This window comes from Plectropomus leopardus, chromosome 6 (assembly GCF_026936395.1).
Source record: "Plectropomus leopardus strain MGB_pleo_1.0 chromosome 6, ASM2693639v1, whole genome shotgun sequence".
Lineage (NCBI taxonomy): Eukaryota > Metazoa > Chordata > Actinopteri > Perciformes > Serranidae > Plectropomus > Plectropomus leopardus.
This window is the reverse complement of record NC_142181.1, coordinates 33,191,231-33,209,256: the sequence shown is the minus strand read 5'-3', so window position 1 is coordinate 33,209,256 and position 18,026 is coordinate 33,191,231. Positions and strand designations below refer to the sequence as shown.

Sequence of the window (18,026 nt, the reverse complement as noted above, 5' to 3'; positions counted from 1 at the left end):
GGGTTAAATAGGAATTCAGTAAGATTACACCCCCTCCGGAGAGATGTCTTGAGCGCTGAATGACTTAATAGGACTGGAGTGGGCGTGCTTTTATTTTGAAGAGCATGAACTGGGAAACGGAAGATGGGCTCCGTGTTGTGAAAAGCACGAGTTTCTTCACCATGACGACAGTATTTTAACAGCTAAGGCTCTTTGTTTCACTATAAAATTACTGACCGGGGACATATTTGTAGTTGACATATTAAACTTGTCAGAATGTCGGATTTGGAGGCGCGGGTAGGGTCCGTCTTGGACAGAATGGTGAATGCGACGGTGACAGAAATTACCAAAGTTATCGGCGGCTCCGCTTCAAAATATCCAGAAGTCTCGACATGTACAGCCGAAAACACACACGGGTCCTCGGAGGAGAAGGTATGTTTAACCGTTGCCGGTTTCTGTGTGCATGTGAGCTGTGTCGGTGCTGTCGGAAACATCCTCTCCGGTGTTGATGCTCCCTCCTTCTCTGGCGTCCAAACAACCAGCTGAGCATAGAAATAGAAGAGCTAGCTAGCTGTTTTAGTTAGCTTTCAACTGCTAAACTTAAATAACCAACAATTGTAGGGGCTACTGTGGTAGCTGTAGCGTTTATTTTGGCAACATACAATTTAAATACATAGCTCTGGTTAACCAACAACAGAGACGTATCCATCTTTGATCGCCATTTTGAGTTGTACAACAGGCCAAGGCCTATCTATTTGCTGTATGTCTAGAGACGTCGCAGCTACAGGTTTCACTCAGCGTGGACGCTACCTGCAGGACCAGCATCGGTTTATCAGTGATCAATTAAATACTACAGCTTCTCTGATCAAAACGACACTGAAATGCAGCAATGTCAAGAAAAAAGTTTTTATGTAGTTAGCTGAGATCTCGAGTGTCTGCAGGTCTTTAGGGACTGTGTGTTATTTATCGGAGGAGGGGTAACTGTGGCGTGACTTATCCATTTTTGTTATTGTTGCCTTGATTAATTTTTATCTTTTTCAGTTGTTTGTTTGTTTATTTTAAAAAAAATCTATCTGTATCTGAAATTTTAAAGATAAAAGATGGAGATGAAATCTCAGAGCTGAAAAAAGCTTTGCTTTTTCACTCGTGGTGCTTGCTGGTTAGTTAGTGCAACTGGTTTATTTTAAATGAAACATGTTGAATAAAGTGATATTGATAAAATATCACTATTTTAAGCTCAGATTTGGTTATGTTTCTTATCTTACTGAAGTGTTCGTCGCACACAATGTGTTCCAAGGACCTTCAGAAATGCGAAAATCCAACAATAATTTCTGTTTTTACAGTTTCTGGCTATGGTGAATGGTGTTATTCTGACAATTTTAAAGCAAACATCTGAAATGAATGTTTTCTTTAAAAATTGGTCGCAAAAAGAATAAGAAATACAGCCATTTAAAGTTGTATGCCCCCAAGCCGAATTAGGAAACATAAGTCCCTCCCCAAAATTATTTAACATGCCTCCCACTTTTTGCACCACCAGCCTCCCCAGTCATAGAAAAGGAACAGTCCCTTAAAATGTCTTTATTTTACAAACATGAGGGCTTAAAAGCCATTGTATAATCTTAACTTTAAAATTGTGATTACCATTTTGTCAAATTTATTTTATCTGTCTTTTAATTTGTTTTTGTCTAATGATCGAAGCTGTTCTTTGTAAAACTCCAAAATTCTCATTTAAAAAATCTGAATACCGCTCTTTTTCTTTACACTAACACCAATATTTTGGCAAAATATAGATTAACCTAAATCACTCTAATAAATACATTTTTACATAAGTCCTACCACTGCACAAGATTAAATATATACTCCTAACTTACTTGATTGATTTAATAAGAAAAACATGCTCTATCTAAAAATAAGTCTTGAATTTGATCATCATCATCATCGAGTGTATGATAGCTTTAGACACCCTGATCTTTCTCCTAACAGTTACCAGAGTTGGAAGAAGTACTCAGATCTTTTACTTAAGTAAAAGTAGCAATACCACAATGTAAAATTACAATGTAAAAAGTAAAAGTCCTTTAATCAAATTAAGTTTAAATACAAAAATATTGACATTGAAATATACTTAAATGACCAAACATTAAACTACTCATTATGCAGACTGACACATTTCAGTATATCATAAAGGATATTATTGTAATATAGTTTTTGATGCATTAATGTGTTTATCACTATAATGTTGTTGATGATAAAGGTGTTGCTAATTATAGTTACTTGATGTACTGCTGGGTGGCTTGTGAATATCTGAACCATAATAACACACTCTAATTCACTTGTTGGTTAGATTGTGCGTTTATTAATTTAAATTGCTAAAGTTAAATTATTAAATGAATGCCTCTGAATTGTGGTGCAGTAGAAGTACAAAGTAGTAAAATATGGTAATACTCAGGGTAAGTGCATATACCTCAAAATTGTGTGAATGTATTGTAAACAGGAGTAACATAATCATAATATTCTCTTATTGCTCCATGTTTTTGTGACCATTTCATCCTTATAAAATGTATCACAGGACTGATTATGTGAAACAGTGAATTCATATTTTTTTACCCTTTGCTATGACAACTGATAACTATTGATGTAGTGTTTACTGGCTCTAACATTGATCCATGTTGTTCCTATCAGGTGATCAAGTTTAGCGTCTTCATGACGTCTCTGGCTCGAGAAGCTGTGGAGAAAATCTGCCAGCTTTTCCACGACTGTTCCACTCTGCTGCAGTTAGAGGTACGTCACTTCACTGTTCTGCTTGTTTGTGTTGCAGTAATCTTAGGAAAATCGATCTTATCTATTTTTACTATAAGAAAAGATAACATTATACCAGGATGTTCTTACAGCAAGTTGGTTTCTAATTCATGTTTGTTACTCAGAAAATTGAAACCTATCTGTACAAGTCACACAGTAAGATGTTTAACATTTAGTCTCACTATTGAGCACTTCTGATACGTATGTTCTGCAGAGGCATTTATTAATCTGCAAAAGAAGTAATCTGGATCAAATTAAATTCCTTCTTTAACCTCTGATGAAGATATACTCAGGCTGCAACTAGCACTTTCATTTTCATCTAACAATCAGAAAACAGTGAAATATTTATAATACAATTTCTTAAAGTCCCTGAAACTACTTTTGTCTTATCATTAACAGTCCAAAGCCAATGATATCACTGTATTGTAGATTCTGACATTTGAGAAGTTGGAACCAGCAATATGGGGCATTTTTGCTTAAAAAATTTTCAGATTGTCAGTTAAGTTTTTATTGATTGACTAATCAATCAGTCTTTTTTTTTAGCTCTGAATGTGTCAAAAAATGGTTACAATTTGGATATCTTTGGTTTTATTAGCTTCTTCTTTTCAAAATAAGTCAAAGGCTGCATAATGAGCAGTATGTTTGAGTGGAAGAGAAGAAACAGACATTACTGTCAGTCATTGATGTGGCACTCCTATATGCTCTACAACATTAAAAGAGTCCATAATGTTTTAACAAAACAGCATTTTTGGTTGGAGATTATTCACATTGCTCAGGATACATTAACCTTTAAAATGCAAAAATAGTTGCATTTCAAAATATTATGAATATTAAAAGGATAATTCCCATTGTACAAACAATTATATATCATCTTACGGTAAATATCCCCCAATCCTACTGGAAAACCAGATGACTGCCAAATTGTCACATTCTCCATTAGTTATGAGTTCTATAAAAAAGGTTTGTCTTTGTAGGTGACACGAGGCGTTGCAGAGATGGAAGACCTGAGGAGGAGACTGGAGGTGGCAGAGACAGAGCTGAAGCTGGTGCTGGAGGGCAGCAAAGGCCAGAAGGACGTGGATGAGGTGGAGGAGCTGCCAGAGGAGAGCAGCAGGGCTCCGATCAACGGAGCAGAAGGAGAGACTGTCCAGAGCCAACGCTCAGGAAGGAAGAGTCGCAGAGGTGAGTGTCCTTTCACTGTGTTGCTTTTCTTAATATAACACTTGAGTGGTAAATTGGTTGTGTTGCTAATGATATATACGACATGTTGATTTTTAACACACCGCTTTCGTTTAGAAAATGGCAAGTCACTTTTTGTATATTTTAGCAAAAATGACGAAGGGATATAGCTGTACAAACAGTGTTGGTACTTCATTTACTCAAGTACTATACTTAGTACAATTTTGAGGAAGGCTACTTGTACTGCATTTAATAATTGCCATTTTATGTTACCTTATATTTTCACTCCACTACATTAATTTGATAACTTTAGTTATTTACAAAAAATCAAAAATAAATTATGATATATGATTATAGATGAGGTCTCTTCCTCTACAAAACTAACAGACCAGTTAAACAGTTATGTATGAAGGTCTGATGAAGCAGAAATTATGTAAAATAATGATAAACAACTTTCTGAACTTTTATAGTTGTGGCATGTGGTGATGCTGGAGTAAAGAGATCGCCTATAATCCACCTGTGGAAAGGAAGAACTTATGAGGTAAGATCCTGTCATGTACTAACATCCTTTTTTGAGTTTGAACTGTTTTTTTTTCTTTTTTGGTTTTTCTTTCCTATTTGCTGTTCTCTTTCTCATACTACTTTCTTTTTGTTTTTATTCCTGTGAATGTAGTCATCAGTAATTGAGTCATCTCCCTGACTGTAGCAGATTCTGGCCAGTAGATGGCGCTGTTTAATGCTATCAGGTGAAGAAGATGAGAGAAGAAAGTCTTTAGTGTTGATTAGAAAACATCACCTTAATATGAATATTTAAAGGCTACGTAAAGAATTTTGAATTTGGATCTACATCCTCTGAATTTAAAGTGTTCTCGAAGGTGTCATCAGTACATTTCAAGGACATTTTGTACAAAAGTTTCAGGAGTACTTATAACATCAGCCTCTTAATTGCAGCCTATCTCTTTCATTTAGGATTTAGGAACAACCTTTAACATGGTACAGTCATTTAATCAGCTATATTACCTATTATTGGGCTGCAGATTACACAAGAAAGTAATTTTAAGACATCCATCCAAATGGTCTCTGACACTGATGGGGTCTCAGAAGCTGGTTTTGTCCTTATTGATGTCCTCATTGAGCACACTGTTGTCTGAAATGTCACTGTATGCTGTAGCATTAAGGTTACCCCTAACTGCCTGGACCAAACCATGAAAAAACAGACCTAGACCAAAAAGACACAAAACTGTATGAACAGAGGTGACCATATCTTTTTTACTTTGATTTCCCCAGGCCACCAAGACACTTTGTTGTCTGTGTTATGACTCCATATTCTCTCTTCCTCTCAGGACAGTGTTCAACCTGTGATCATAAAGGAAGAGGGATTGGAGGCGACCGCGGACCAGGCGTCCTCTGATTCCGGTCAGTACAGAGATGACGCAGGGCAGGACGATGATGATGACCCAGACTACCAGGTTGATTTAAAAAATATCTAAATAATTTTCTTTTTTTTTCTCTGTTTAAGTTCGTATTGCTCATTTTCTTATATTCATATGTTTGTGTCTACCTTTAATATGTAAGGAATTAAACATACTTGGTCCATTTATTCATAATAAGAATGGTGTCTTATATGTGTTTATATGGGTATGAAGGCCAGTCTGTGTTAAGCCCAGTACACACTGTGCAAATTTGTGCTGTCCCAGACGAAAGATGACCATCCTAAAAGAAACGCGACGATGTCTCTGGTTGTGGCTCTAAAACAGTGCTCTTACATCGCACAGTTAGAAAGTTTCAATGATGGCCATTGTAATGGTTGTGCAATCAAAGACAATCAAAGACAGCCTGGGATTAAATTGTGACAGAGTCAGAAATTTGCGACATCTCACTGTGTGACTGCTGTTGTAACCTTCATCTACTAACCAACCAATAGAAATGCAGCTTGAAATGATGCACTGATCAGCACCACAATACTTTTCCCCAACCACGGACGCATCCACATTCTCCTCCTCCTCCTCCTCTTCTTCAGACTTTTTTGCTTGATTTGTTAACTTACATTTAGCTCTTACCACTGCAGCACTGTAGATGGATAACGAACGCTGACAACATTTTGTTCTTGCGTAATGATTTCAATGGACATAGGTCATAGCCTGAGTCAGTAGGTGAGGTCATCGTACAGTCTGCATACGTCAAATTTGATGTCATACTCAATTGTATTACAATCCATGTTGCAGAGTGTAGCTGCACTAAACTTGTAAGACTTCAAAAATCTCACAGTCTGCAGGAGGCTTCAAGCATTTCATAAACTCAAATTGTTGGAAATTTCTGCTCTCTGACCAGTGAATGCTGGGATTAGCATCAGCCCACCAAAAACAAGAAAAGGAACATTAGGTTAAAAGAAATTAATAAACAATTTGTGCATTTTTTTCTGTTAGTTGGAGCCAGAAAATCCAAATGATCCAAGTGATCCAGCATTCACCACGAGACCTAAACGTATCCTAAAGCCCAAGTCCCATCGTGGTCGAGCAAAGAAGGAGAGTCAGAACCAGCAGCCTCTGAGCTGCAAACACTGCAGGAAAACCTTCACCAAGCTGCTGCAGCTCAAAGCCCACCAGGCCGTCCACGAGGCGAACGCAGAGAAGCCCTTCCTGTGTTCTCAGTGTGGCAGAGGCTTCTCCTTCCAGCGAAGCCTCAATGCACACATGCTGCTTCATACAGGTGAGTGTGATGATACAGTGCAGGGGGCAAAGGGAATCCACAAAAAGCTGGCAAACCAGCAGCCGTGATATTGCCTTCAAATGTTGTTATGGTAAGGTAAAGTGTGAGGAAGCATTGAAGCATAGAAGACATATTGACACCTGCAGCAGAAAAAGTGACCATATCGTTAATTTGGAGGTTTGTTTCTAGTCTCCTGAAAGTAAAACTTCTTTCACACATGCACTGTGAACCCTAAATTATCTAGGCCAGTGGTTCGAAACTGGTGGAGCCACAGGGTCCAGATTTTGTCCTTAGTCATTTATTCAAGGTCCACGCATAAGACAAATCACCACACATTCATTTTTATTTCACAAAATGTATACAACACGTGGACTTGAAACACAATGAAATAAAATATATTGCAAAAACAAAGTGAAATGATGTAAAACTTAAAGAACACTGCAACCAAAAAATTGAATATTATTGCATCAAGATAAGTGACATAAAAACATTATGTTAATAGGCCAAGTCAAACCAAGACCAGGGCAAGGGAACCACTAATCTAGACATTACCTACAGGAGCAGTGTGTGAGAACGCAAAAGTCCAAATCAGTTGAATCAGACATTAAACAAACTTTATCCTGCCTCCCTCATACAAAGTCTGTGAAAACTCCAATCGAGCCTGTGCGTGAATAGAGCAGGTAATTCAGAGAATTCACAGCAAGTGGGTGGGCGTGTAGATGACATTTCTATCACGAGGCTTGTATGAAACCAGAAGAAAGTAAACATCCAAGGGCAAAAAAGGGTCATTTACACTATGTTTGCAATGGAAATGTCTACTAAATGGTCAAAGTTAAGGAACAGCAAGAGATTATGTTGTTCATGACTAAATTACAAATTAGCTACCTGACCACGGTGTAATCACGTCATGTCCTGTGTCCTGCATGCTCTACCCAGGTGCCAGGCCTCGCCTAAACCGATGGAGCCTGATTCTCTGGACATTGTCTAGAGTTCATATGACAAAACAGCTGAGTCTAAAAATCCCCTGACACTAAATGTTCCACTTTCTCCATCAGCTTGCTTAGTCTTTCTGCCCTTTATTGCTAGACAGATAGTGAACATGTGGTCAATTAAAGGGGGGTTTGATGAGAGCGATGAGACTCAAACACAATAAAATACCTTAAAACCAAAACAATCAGCTGAAAGGGGCTGCAAAGCTCAGCAGAACAGACACATGTTCTTTGTGTTTGTCAGTGCAAGAGACCTCTGTAACATTACATGTAGTCATTTATTTCCATTAACATTTTGAAACCTGGGCAAATTGTCTTGATTTCTTTTAAAAACAAGGTAGGAAGATAATAAGTTGCTTAAAAAGAAAATAACCCCAAATAAGCAATAAAATTTGTAAAATGTACAAGAAAAAACTTTAAAATTAGCACAAAAAAGAGACAAATGAATAAAATGGAAATGACCTAAAAAAAAAACTGCTAAAAAATAAAAAATAATAATTATCCTGTTAAAAAATGTTTTAAGTATATTATTAAAATATTGTTCTCAAGACATTTTACCCTAGCTTTAAAAAAAATAATTTTCTTAATTTACTGACTGACTAATGTACTTATTGCAGTTTGCGGGACCTTTCTTGCCAAGTTGCTCATTGCCTTTTTCCCATGTTTGTGAAATAAATCAATTTGCTCACGTGTCAAAGTTTTAATTACTTGTGAGAGGTGTGACGTCATTTCAGGTTTTAAAGGGTTAAAAATGTTAATTAGGTGACCTTTTGAAAAGCACATTCCCTTTTTTGATGTCTACAGTATACCATCTTCTGTTTCTCTCACTCATTGCTATACCCACTGCTCCCATATACAGGTGAGAGACCACACACCTGTGATGTTTGTGGGAAGGGTTTCACCCTGAAGCAGCTGCTGAGGAACCACCAGCGTCTCCACGCTGAGGTCCGGCCGTTTCGCTGTGAACAGTGTGGAAAGAGCTTCTACCGAGCCCATGGCCTGAAAATGCATCAGATGGTCCACACAGGAGAGCGCGCCTATAATTGTCAGTACTGCAACAAAAGCTTCACAATACAAGGTAACCTGCAGCGCCACCTGCGCATACACACAGGGGAAAAGCCCTTCAGGTGTGAGACTTGTGGCAAAAGTTTCAACCAGGCCGACACTCTGAAAGGCCATCAGCGGATACACACTGGTGAGCGTCCCTTTAGCTGCGAGACTTGTGGTAAATGTTTCATCCAGAAGAGTGCCTTGAAGATGCACCAAAAGACTCACTCTCACTCAGGAGAGATGTCACTGGCATGTGTAGCATGCAGCACTGTAGTGGCCTGTGTCGACTCGCTCCGCAAACATCTTCAGACGCATGCGGCAACTATTCCATGTATGTGTGTACTCTGCGGCCGGCGGTTAAGCTCTATCACCGATTTGCGCTCGCACCAGCAGTATCACACAGTGGACAGGCCCCACAGCTGCACACTCTGTGGAAAGAGTTTCAAGTCTTCCAGTTACCTGAAGATTCACCTGAAGGCGCACAGTGGGGAGAGGCCCTTCTCCTGCGATATCTGCGGCCGCATGTTTACACAGCACAGCAGCCTTAAATCACACCAGGTAGGTTTGCACTGAGTGGTTGGTTCTTTAATGGAGAGGTTTAACAAACGTGTCAAGTAAAGTGAAAAGATATCCTCATCCTTGTCTTTTGCTGTGCTTGATATAAAAACAGAAATATGTTGCTGCTTTCTAGCAACCTTGAGTAGCTCCAAACAAAAGGTGGAATTCTTTTTTTTTTTTAATTTGCTTTAGGCAGAGTATGGTGCTACAGAATAAACAAGAGAGCTCACAAGCCTCATTTTAAGATGACTGTTAATATCTTCTTATGATTTTTGATCCAGTAATATAACTATACTAAAGAAACGACATTCCCTCTTTTTGCTGATTTCTTCTTTTTACTCTTTGGTAACATTTCTGTGAATTAAATTTTCTCACCAACACTGACAAACATGCATGTCCACGTCAAATTTGGGCAGTTCAGAGAGTTTTGTGAATCTGACTGACTAATGCAAACCTCACAGAAAAAAGTAAGAGAGGTTTAGGAATAAAGAATATGGAAAGAATATAAAACATTTCTTAAGGCCCACTGTGGTATAATTCTTTGCACAAGACTTTATTTTTTAATAAAGTCTTGATTTTTTCTTTTAACTTTACTCTTTAAAGGTTGTCCACACAGGAGAGAAACCGTTCAGCTGCGACACATGCGGGAAATGTTTCAGCAACACAGGAAACCTGAACAGACACCAGCGTATCCACACTGGGGAGAAACCGTTCAGCTGCGACACGTGTGGACGCAGCTTCAACCAGGGCAACAGCTTGAAAGCCCACCAGCAGATACACACCGGAGAGAAACAGTATATGTGCGACAAGTGTGGGAAGAGTTTCTCCTACCTGAGAAACCTGAAGGACCACAAGTGTTTCTACGTGTGAAGCTAAACTATAGTAGGACGTCTGCCCTGGTGACAGAGCGGATAAGCTTTCCCCGTACCTGTTGAGAAATGAGTGGCTGGATCACCACTTTGAAGCTATCCGCAGAGAACGGGGTGGCAATTGCTGCAGTGTGGATTTCAGAATAGTGAACAAATAAATTAACAATCTGTAGTTGAAGTTGAAACGGTTGAGACAGTTACTGAGTACACAAACACTAAGGTTTGATAGGTGAGCATCTTTTTGTGTTTTAAATTTAAGAATAGAAGACACTGACACTGTTACCCAGACAGAACAAGTACTAAAGATCTAGTAAGAAAGGTCTGAAAACAGTCAAAGAAACAAGCACATGTCCTCCTAAAATTAGAAACACAGACACTGGAAAGAAATATGCCATATTTAGATGAAGGAATAACTGACAATTTGCATTTCCAAAGTTTTATGGTATCACTGGAGACACCTGCAAGTACAGAGAGCTTTTTAGTTCTTTATCTGAATATACTTGTATATATACCCAGAGTTTGCTGGTAAATGTCAGAAAAGTCTGTGAGACAGTTTAAGAAAATTACTGTCAGCTTCTTAACTTTTTTAACTAGTTATACAAAAGGAATGAGATAAAATCAGGCAGAATGATTTGAAGTTGGGTACTACGACAGAAAGAGTTAGTTAGCACCACAGAAACTCGTTAAAGATCAGATGTACAGACTTCTAAAATAATAAAGCAGCCTTAAACTGATTATTTTAAATAAAATTTTTAACTTGGTGTGGTAAATAGATTTACACATTCATAAGCTGTTCTCATTGCTTTCAGAGACCCAGATTAGAGGTATCATAAAGAATCTTACCAGCCACAATTAAATCTGAACGGCATTTTGCTGACAGATGTCAAATTATATCATTAATGTAAGCTGTAAAATCTAAGACTATGAGTGTAACTGACTGATTTTATTGTATGCAGCTTTATTCAGGATTTTTTACTACACTATTTAAGTTAGAAGGCTGATATTTATAATGGTTTCATCAAAATGAAGAAGATGATCTTAAATAGATGAACAAAATATGACTGAGTTGCTTTGTGTGCATTAGAAAACCCGATGTGCTGACTGAGAACAGAAGAGAAAGTTATTTTCTAAAAATGTTGAATCAGTAGCTTCTTTTGTGGGGTGAGTATTTGTTATATATCAACTTTGTGACTGTAAGTCAAACTAATACACACTGAAGTTAAATCATGTGAGTTTTTTTCTTTTTATTGGTATGCACTGGAAGAAGCTTTAAGACCTTAAAACATATTTCATTAATACTGCTGTCAAAATTAAATGCAAACACAAGCATACTCAACAAATCACATTAATATACAAAAAACCACAAAGCTGATGCAGATCACTAGACTAAACTCTATGTTGTCTTATGGTGAGGCTTTACTTTGAAGGTTAAAATGTGCCATATGGCAAACCCATTTTATAGGGCTGACTAGTAGCAATTTAGTTTTCACAAGTGGAATTGTCATCGCGCATTTTGAAATGTTAATTAAGTGTTAATAAAAGACATTTTGACTAGTCAAAACTGATTTTTAGATATCTTTAATTACAGATTATTGGTAATTCCTTTTGAAAAAAGATTGTGATGTGGAAATAGAAATACAAATTTAATTTATCAGCAATTTCATTTCTGATTTGTCTGACATGTCAACAAACGATTTCGGATGTGGGCATCATACCACACCACAAAACCTTTGGGTCCACTTTTAAATTTGCATATTCATTTTGGATATGTATGTACATTATTGAAAATATAATTTGTGTCTGAGTGGAAATTACTTTTTTGACATCAATAAGTCAATTCTGCCTAGTTTTAAAAGAAATTGTAGATGTAGTACACGTAATTTTCACTAGTTACAGTTGTATTTCAGTTATCTGCAGTTCCAAGCCGACATATCAATAGTTTAATTTTGACCAGTCAGAATTAAATTTTAGATATGTAGAAATCCATTAATGATATCTGTGATATAAGAGCAATGGTAGATAAATAGAATATGTCATGATTGAATTACTTATATTTGGCATATGCTTTAATAGATTTCAATCGTATGGAGTGGACTAGTTGCAATTAAGTTACAGATATCTACAATGCACTTTTCCACTAGTAAGAAACTGTTTATATCAAGAATTTAAATTTTGACTGATGAGAATTAATTGTAGATATCTCTAACACGAATTGCTGCTAGTCAAAATTATATTATGAATATGTTGGCTTTGAATTCTAACTAGTTAAAAAGCAACTGTTACATGCAGTGTATGTATATATATATATATATATATATATATATATATATATATATATATATATATATATATATATATATATATATATAAATGTATGTTCAGTTACTATTACCACTGCTGAGTGCTGACAATGTTTAAATGGCTTGCCATATGTGCCACATTCTCATAGTCATATTGAATACCCACATTTTTTTTGTCAGTGAACTAACACTAACATTTTTTCAATTTTGCAAGAACTCTTGATACAACTCTATCTTGAACTTCAGCATAACCAAATTATTTCAGTGCAAATGTCCCTGAATTACTCTAATTAACACAATGTATAATGCACCTGTAGATATTCAGATTTACAGTGTATTGAGATTATGGTTCAGATACTTCAAAAGCTGGAGCAGAAATGCAAAGCAAAGACAGGAAGAAAAGCTTAAGAGTGCAAAACCACTTAAAAGGATCTCATATGGGCTGACAACCATGAGAGACATTGTGAGCAGAGTCAGCATTTTTAGAGGAAATGAAGGTGACAAGCTGCTTGCAGCACTTTGGGTGCATTGATCTTGTAACCACTGGGGAGACAGAGCTGCCTGAGAAAGTGGTGTATCCTTAGATAATGGTGACCAAGAAGAGGAGAAGAAGCAGACGGGCTGGTCTCTGAGCTTGTCTCGGTGCATGTTGACCCAGGTGCTGATGTAGAGAATATGTGTACAGGTGCAGTCCCACAAATTACCTGACAGATAGATGGCACTAAGGCTTTTTAGAGACTCCAGAGTCCCATTCTCCATTGCTCTGAGCTGGTTGGACTTCAAATTCAATTTCTGGAGGTTCGTGAGCCCTTGAAATACACCAGGCTGCAGGTGATCCAGCTTGTTTTCTTCCAAGTTGAGTTCTGTTAGCTTCAAAAGTTGGGCAAAGAGCTGAAGGTCTAAACTATCCAGACTGTTGTTCTTTAGCAGAAGTCTTCGGAGTTTTCTGAGGGGATTGAAGGTGTTGAATGGGATGTCATGGAGCTGATTGAAACTCAACTTGAGTTCTTTAAGGCGGGTCAACCCTACAAAATCATCAGGAGACAGCTGTAAGATTTGGTTATTATCCAGATCCAGTGCTGTAAGGTTATTTAGATTCGTGAACAGGCTTTCAGGAAGGTCACTGATGTGGTTTTTGTCTAGTTTTAACTCTTTCAAACTGATAAGGTCTCTGAACTGGTCCGGGTGAAGAGAGGTAAGGTGGTTGCGAGAGAGTATCAGTGAGGATACTCTCACCAGACCATGGAAGACTGAGTGATACAGAAACCTGATTTGGTTGTCATTGAGATGTATCTCCTTAAGGAGCCTTGTCTTATGGAAAATTCCTCTAGGAAGGTGCTTCAGAGCATTGTTCTCCAAGTACAGGTTGTGAAGTGATTTGAGCTTGTTGAACAGAGCAGAGTGGAGCTCCAGGATGTGGTTGTTTGACAGATGTAGCTCGTTGAGTTTGGATAGTGGATCAAACACCCCTACAGGTATGACAGAGATCTGGTTGCTGTCCAGCTGGAGTTCTTCCAGGTTACTTAAGTTCTTGAATATATCCAGAGGAAGAGATGTCAGTCTGTTCCTGTACAAATCAAGTAACTCAAGGCTGATCAGGTTGATGAAGACGTTAGAGGGAAGAGAGTCTATAAGGTTGGTGCTGAGGCCCAGCTCTCTCAGCATGGTCAGACCTCTCAGTGATCCCTCAGACAGAGTGGTCAGTTTATTGTGGCTCAAGTCAAGATGAACCAACAGGCCCAATGAGGAGAAGCAGTCCTCAGGAAAGCTGATGATGTTGTTCATCTGTAGATACAGACCCTCAAGCCTGTTTAGATCCCTCAGTGCCTCAGATGGAACAGTGACCAACATGTTGGCACTCAGGTCAAGCTGTTGAAGACCTGTCGCTCCTCTGAAGCTAGCCTCGTCCACACTTGTGATTCTGTTTCTGGACAGAACAAGTTTCTTTAACATGGTGGAGTTCTTGAAGACACCTTCCTCTATCTGTGTTATATTATTATGACTAAGGTGAAGGTTAGTGAGGGCAAAGGCACCTTCTAATCCACCATCCGTTAATACTCGAATGTGGTTAAAGTTCACATTCAACGTCTTCAAATTTGCTAATCCACGGAGGAATCCGCTCGGTAGATATTCAATCTGGTTCTCACTCAGGTCCAGTAAGATAAGAGCAGGGCAGTTTAGGAACTGACCAGGGTGTAGGGACCTCAGGTTATTGTTGCGTAGGAAGAGCTTGGACAGCTTTGTCATACTGGGCCAAACTAGGTTTAAGGATAGGAAGACATTAATCTGATTCTCAGTCAGGTCCAGGACCTACAGAATATCAGGGAAGGGGAGAAGAAGTGAAAATGCTTAATTTTAACTCTCCAGAAATATAATTGAAAAAAAAAAATGAAAACATACAAACAGGCCAGTCGCCAGAGGAACATGTTCATATTATACATTTCTGCAAATCACGGATATGTTATCTTTCTACGTAGCATATCAATGTTTTTAAAGTGATGTAGTATTTGAGCTGATTTTTTCATCAAGAGGGAGGGAGGTTGATGGATGGTGTGGTGCCTAGGTGAGACAGTTGCCAAGCTGCAGACCACTGTAAGAGACCAACAGACAACAACAATGGCTGCTTTATGGAGACTCTTCACAGCGTTTCCCAGCGACATTCTTGGAACCGCATTTGGGTTAATTTTGACGGAAACCTTGTTATATTGAAACATTTTCTTTTTTTTTTTTTTTACCAAACCTGGGTATTTTTGATGACACATTGCAGCGTTTCTTAAGGAAATTTCCCAGGATGTTTGAGCCACCGAACCTGGGTGGTTTTCACTGACCTGCCCCTGCTTTTCTAGCAGCTTTTGTGCCACAAAACACGGGTGTTTTGAGCCAAAACATGATCTTTTCCTAACCATAACCAAGTGGATTTTGTACCAAAACCTAACCACACGTTAACCAAAGTGTTGTTGAGAAATGTAAAGTTTCCATGGTTTGTGAACATTTTTTTGGCTATTGGGTTGAAAAGCTGTGTGTTTCATACCTGCAGATTCTCCAACCCACGCCTGGGTATTTCCTGTATCTTATTGTATGAGATGTACAGCTGCTCTGCGCCCTCTGGCAGCTCAGGGATTCGGGCCAGTCCTTTACCCTGACACCCAATATTGGTCAGGTTGTGGAGACAGTCGCAGGCTGGGGGGCAGAGGTTAGACGCCCAGACCACAAGGCTCAGGGAGGCCAAAGTTAAAGCTGCCAACATGGTCGGTTACAGCTGAAATCAAACACGAAGCATGGGAGCAGTGTAGCACTACAATAGTCTTACATTCTGAAGTGTTTCATACACCCCCAAAATTATTAATTTTCTGTCACTGTATTTCATTAAAAATATTGTTAAGTTTGCTTGGTTTTAGATATCTGCAAAATAATTAAATTTGGCATCACTGAGTTAAAACTGCTGAAATTTCACTTTACATCTCTTCTCTGTCATATTTAGAACAATATATATTATGAATAGATGCAATTTTCTTCATTTTGCATGTTGTATTCCTTGAAACATTATAATTTGCTGATTTCACAAGACTTGAATTTAGTCAGATAAATGAAATTTGTTCTTGAAGGAAATGCAAACATTTTTAAAATACATCGATTGATGATAATTAGTTGTTCCTAACCAGTTTCTCTTTATTTTACACTGTATCAACTGCAATCCTTTTGAAAACATTAGTTATTTATGGTAAAAAGTATAAATTACAATTTAAATAGAGTCAAGATTCGTATTTTGGGGGGTTTGGTCAAAAGCCGTGGTGGAGATTAACTATTCAAGTGAGCATTTCTGTTTTATGCTACTTTCTGCTTCTACTCCACTACATTTATGAGCGATGTATTATACTTTTTACTCTGTTACATTTATTTTAGTTAAAGCTTTAGCTACTAGTTACCCTGCAGATTCACATTATTAATGCAAAAATATCTAACAAATTAATTATTGTGAAATCTGTTAGAATGAGCTGCACCTTTACCAGCTGCAGCATTGAAGGGGTTAACACATTAATGCACCAGTTATTATGAACCAGTAATAATGATATTTTAAACTACTTAAAGTTTACTTATATTCTAATACTTTTGTTCTTTTACCCAGTTAAGATTTTGAATGCAAGATTTTTACTTTTAACAAAGTATCTTTACACTGTAGTGTTGCTACTTTTACTAAAGTAAAACTTTTTCCCACCACTGGTCAAGCATATTAAAGGTGCGTACAGTCGTGTGTTCGGTAAACAATTTTCAAATGTTACCCTTACAAATCAAAACTTACCACCGGAAAGTAGGCAGCGCTTGAAGTTGTGTGTTTGTTGCAGGGCTTTTTGCTATAAGCCGACTTTGCAGACTGTCTTTATACTCAACTGTAGAGGATGTGCAGAGGAAGTTGTGGTTATGAGATGATTTTTCATACAAAAACGTTTGGTCAAACCAATGTGGTAACTGCGCTGCGTAGTTGCTGTTTTGCATTAAAAAAGCGAAAATTCCCTGTTGCAGTCTGACAAACCACATCAGTAAGTCCAAAAGACGAAGACTTCTACTTCCAGAGAATGGAAACTCAAGAAATGGGCTTATAATAATTAAGCATCCTGTTGTGTTTTGTTTGTTTTTAAGAAATAGTTTGATTGTAACTTTTGGTAAGTACTGCCAGTTAAGATGTAGCATCAGAGCCGAAGGCATTAAACTGGGAAAAATCATAAAAATAGAAAGAGAACAGAATGAAAAGCAAGGCAACGCAACATATTTTGAAAACACTGAGCATGCAACTGGATGGATATACTGTATTTAGTTGTGTGAGAGTTTGTAAACAAATGTTTCGATATAGTTATGCTGTTGATAAACCCGGTCCCCTTTTACTTTAATCTATCAACAATATTTTCCATTTTCGAATACTCTTTTACAGGAAGCATGCAAGAAAAACAAATTTTTCTTCACAATTTCAAGGTAACACACAAGTGGCAATCTCCAAAGCTAAAAAAATGTAGCTAATGTGGAAGTGGTGAAAACTGCAGTTCCTCTAATGGCCAATTGAGGCTGGCTTCAAAACAGAGTCAATTCCCATAGACCCCATATTAAAATGCTCAACTATAAACTAACAGAACAACTAAGAGAAATAAACATGTTTACAACGTGGTTTTGGTCTCCCTAATTAATTTCAACACTCAAACAACTGTGTGGGGGGTGAATTTTTCTATAACTCGCCCGTTTACATTTTATCAAGGCCCAAAGTTACGCATATTTGAGGGCGGGGCCACTTTAGCAACAGTCTGACTGCCAGTAGTGTCCTCAGCTTCCAACCCTCGCGCCTCCACAGCTCTACCCACTTATCTAAACATGGTCACTTCTGGCTCCAAAAAAAAAAAAAAGAAGAAAAAAAAAGATGGCAATGGCTGAGTGCTGAAATTCAATACAGAAGTCCTTAAACCAATAGGTGACGTCATGGCAGATACATTCTTTTTTTTTTCTATTGCAACACAGCATGAATAATGATGCATCAAGTGACATTTTATGTTAGGTAATCGTTAAATATGAGACACAGTGTCTAAGTGCACAGACATAGGTACATAAAACAC

General features: G+C 37.8%; 2 protein-coding genes across 2 annotated transcripts; one reads left to right on the top strand and one right to left on the bottom strand.

The window, feature by feature from the left end:
• Positions 1-41: 41 nt before the first annotated feature.
• Positions 42-11,694, top strand: LOC121943507 (uncharacterized). Its single transcript, XM_042487028.2, has 8 exons — positions 42-411; positions 2,659-2,757; positions 3,750-3,957; positions 4,425-4,495; positions 5,298-5,423; positions 6,381-6,663; positions 8,512-9,260; positions 9,864-11,694. Exons 1-8 carry the CDS (start codon positions 256-258, stop codon positions 10,128-10,130), a joined length of 1,959 nt encoding a protein of 652 aa, XP_042342962.2. The 5' UTR covers positions 42-255; the 3' UTR covers positions 10,131-11,694.
• LOC121943506 (uncharacterized) lies at positions 11,692-16,773 on the bottom strand. The gene is made up of 3 exons (XM_042487027.2): positions 16,730-16,773; positions 15,461-15,688; positions 11,692-14,739 (listed from the first exon to the last, which is right to left on the bottom strand). Exons 2-3 carry the CDS (start codon positions 15,674-15,676, stop codon positions 12,757-12,759), a joined length of 2,199 nt encoding a protein of 732 aa, XP_042342961.2. The 5' UTR covers positions 15,677-15,688; positions 16,730-16,773; the 3' UTR covers positions 11,692-12,756.
• Between the last annotated feature and the right edge of the window lie 1,253 nt (positions 16,774-18,026).

Excerpts from the sequence above, each read along its gene's own strand:
- LOC121943507 (XM_042487028.2), top strand. The coding sequence starts at position 256 with ATGTCGGATTTGGAGGCGCGGGTAGGGTCCGTCTTGGACAGAATGGTG. Across the intron at positions 412-2,658 it reads ACGGGTCCTCGGAGGAGAAG|GTGATCAAGTTTAGCGTCTT; the intron begins GTATGTTTAACC and ends TGTTCCTATCAG. Across the intron at positions 9,261-9,863 it reads GCAGCCTTAAATCACACCAG|GTTGTCCACACAGGAGAGAA; the intron begins GTAGGTTTGCAC and ends TACTCTTTAAAG.
- LOC121943506 (XM_042487027.2), bottom strand. The coding sequence starts at position 15,676 with ATGTTGGCAGCTTTAACTTTGGCCTCCCTGAGCCTTGTGGTCTGGGCG. Across the intron at positions 14,740-15,460 it reads GTGGGTTGGAGAATCTGCAG|GTCCTGGACCTGACTGAGAA; the intron begins GTATGAAACACA and ends GATATTCTGTAG.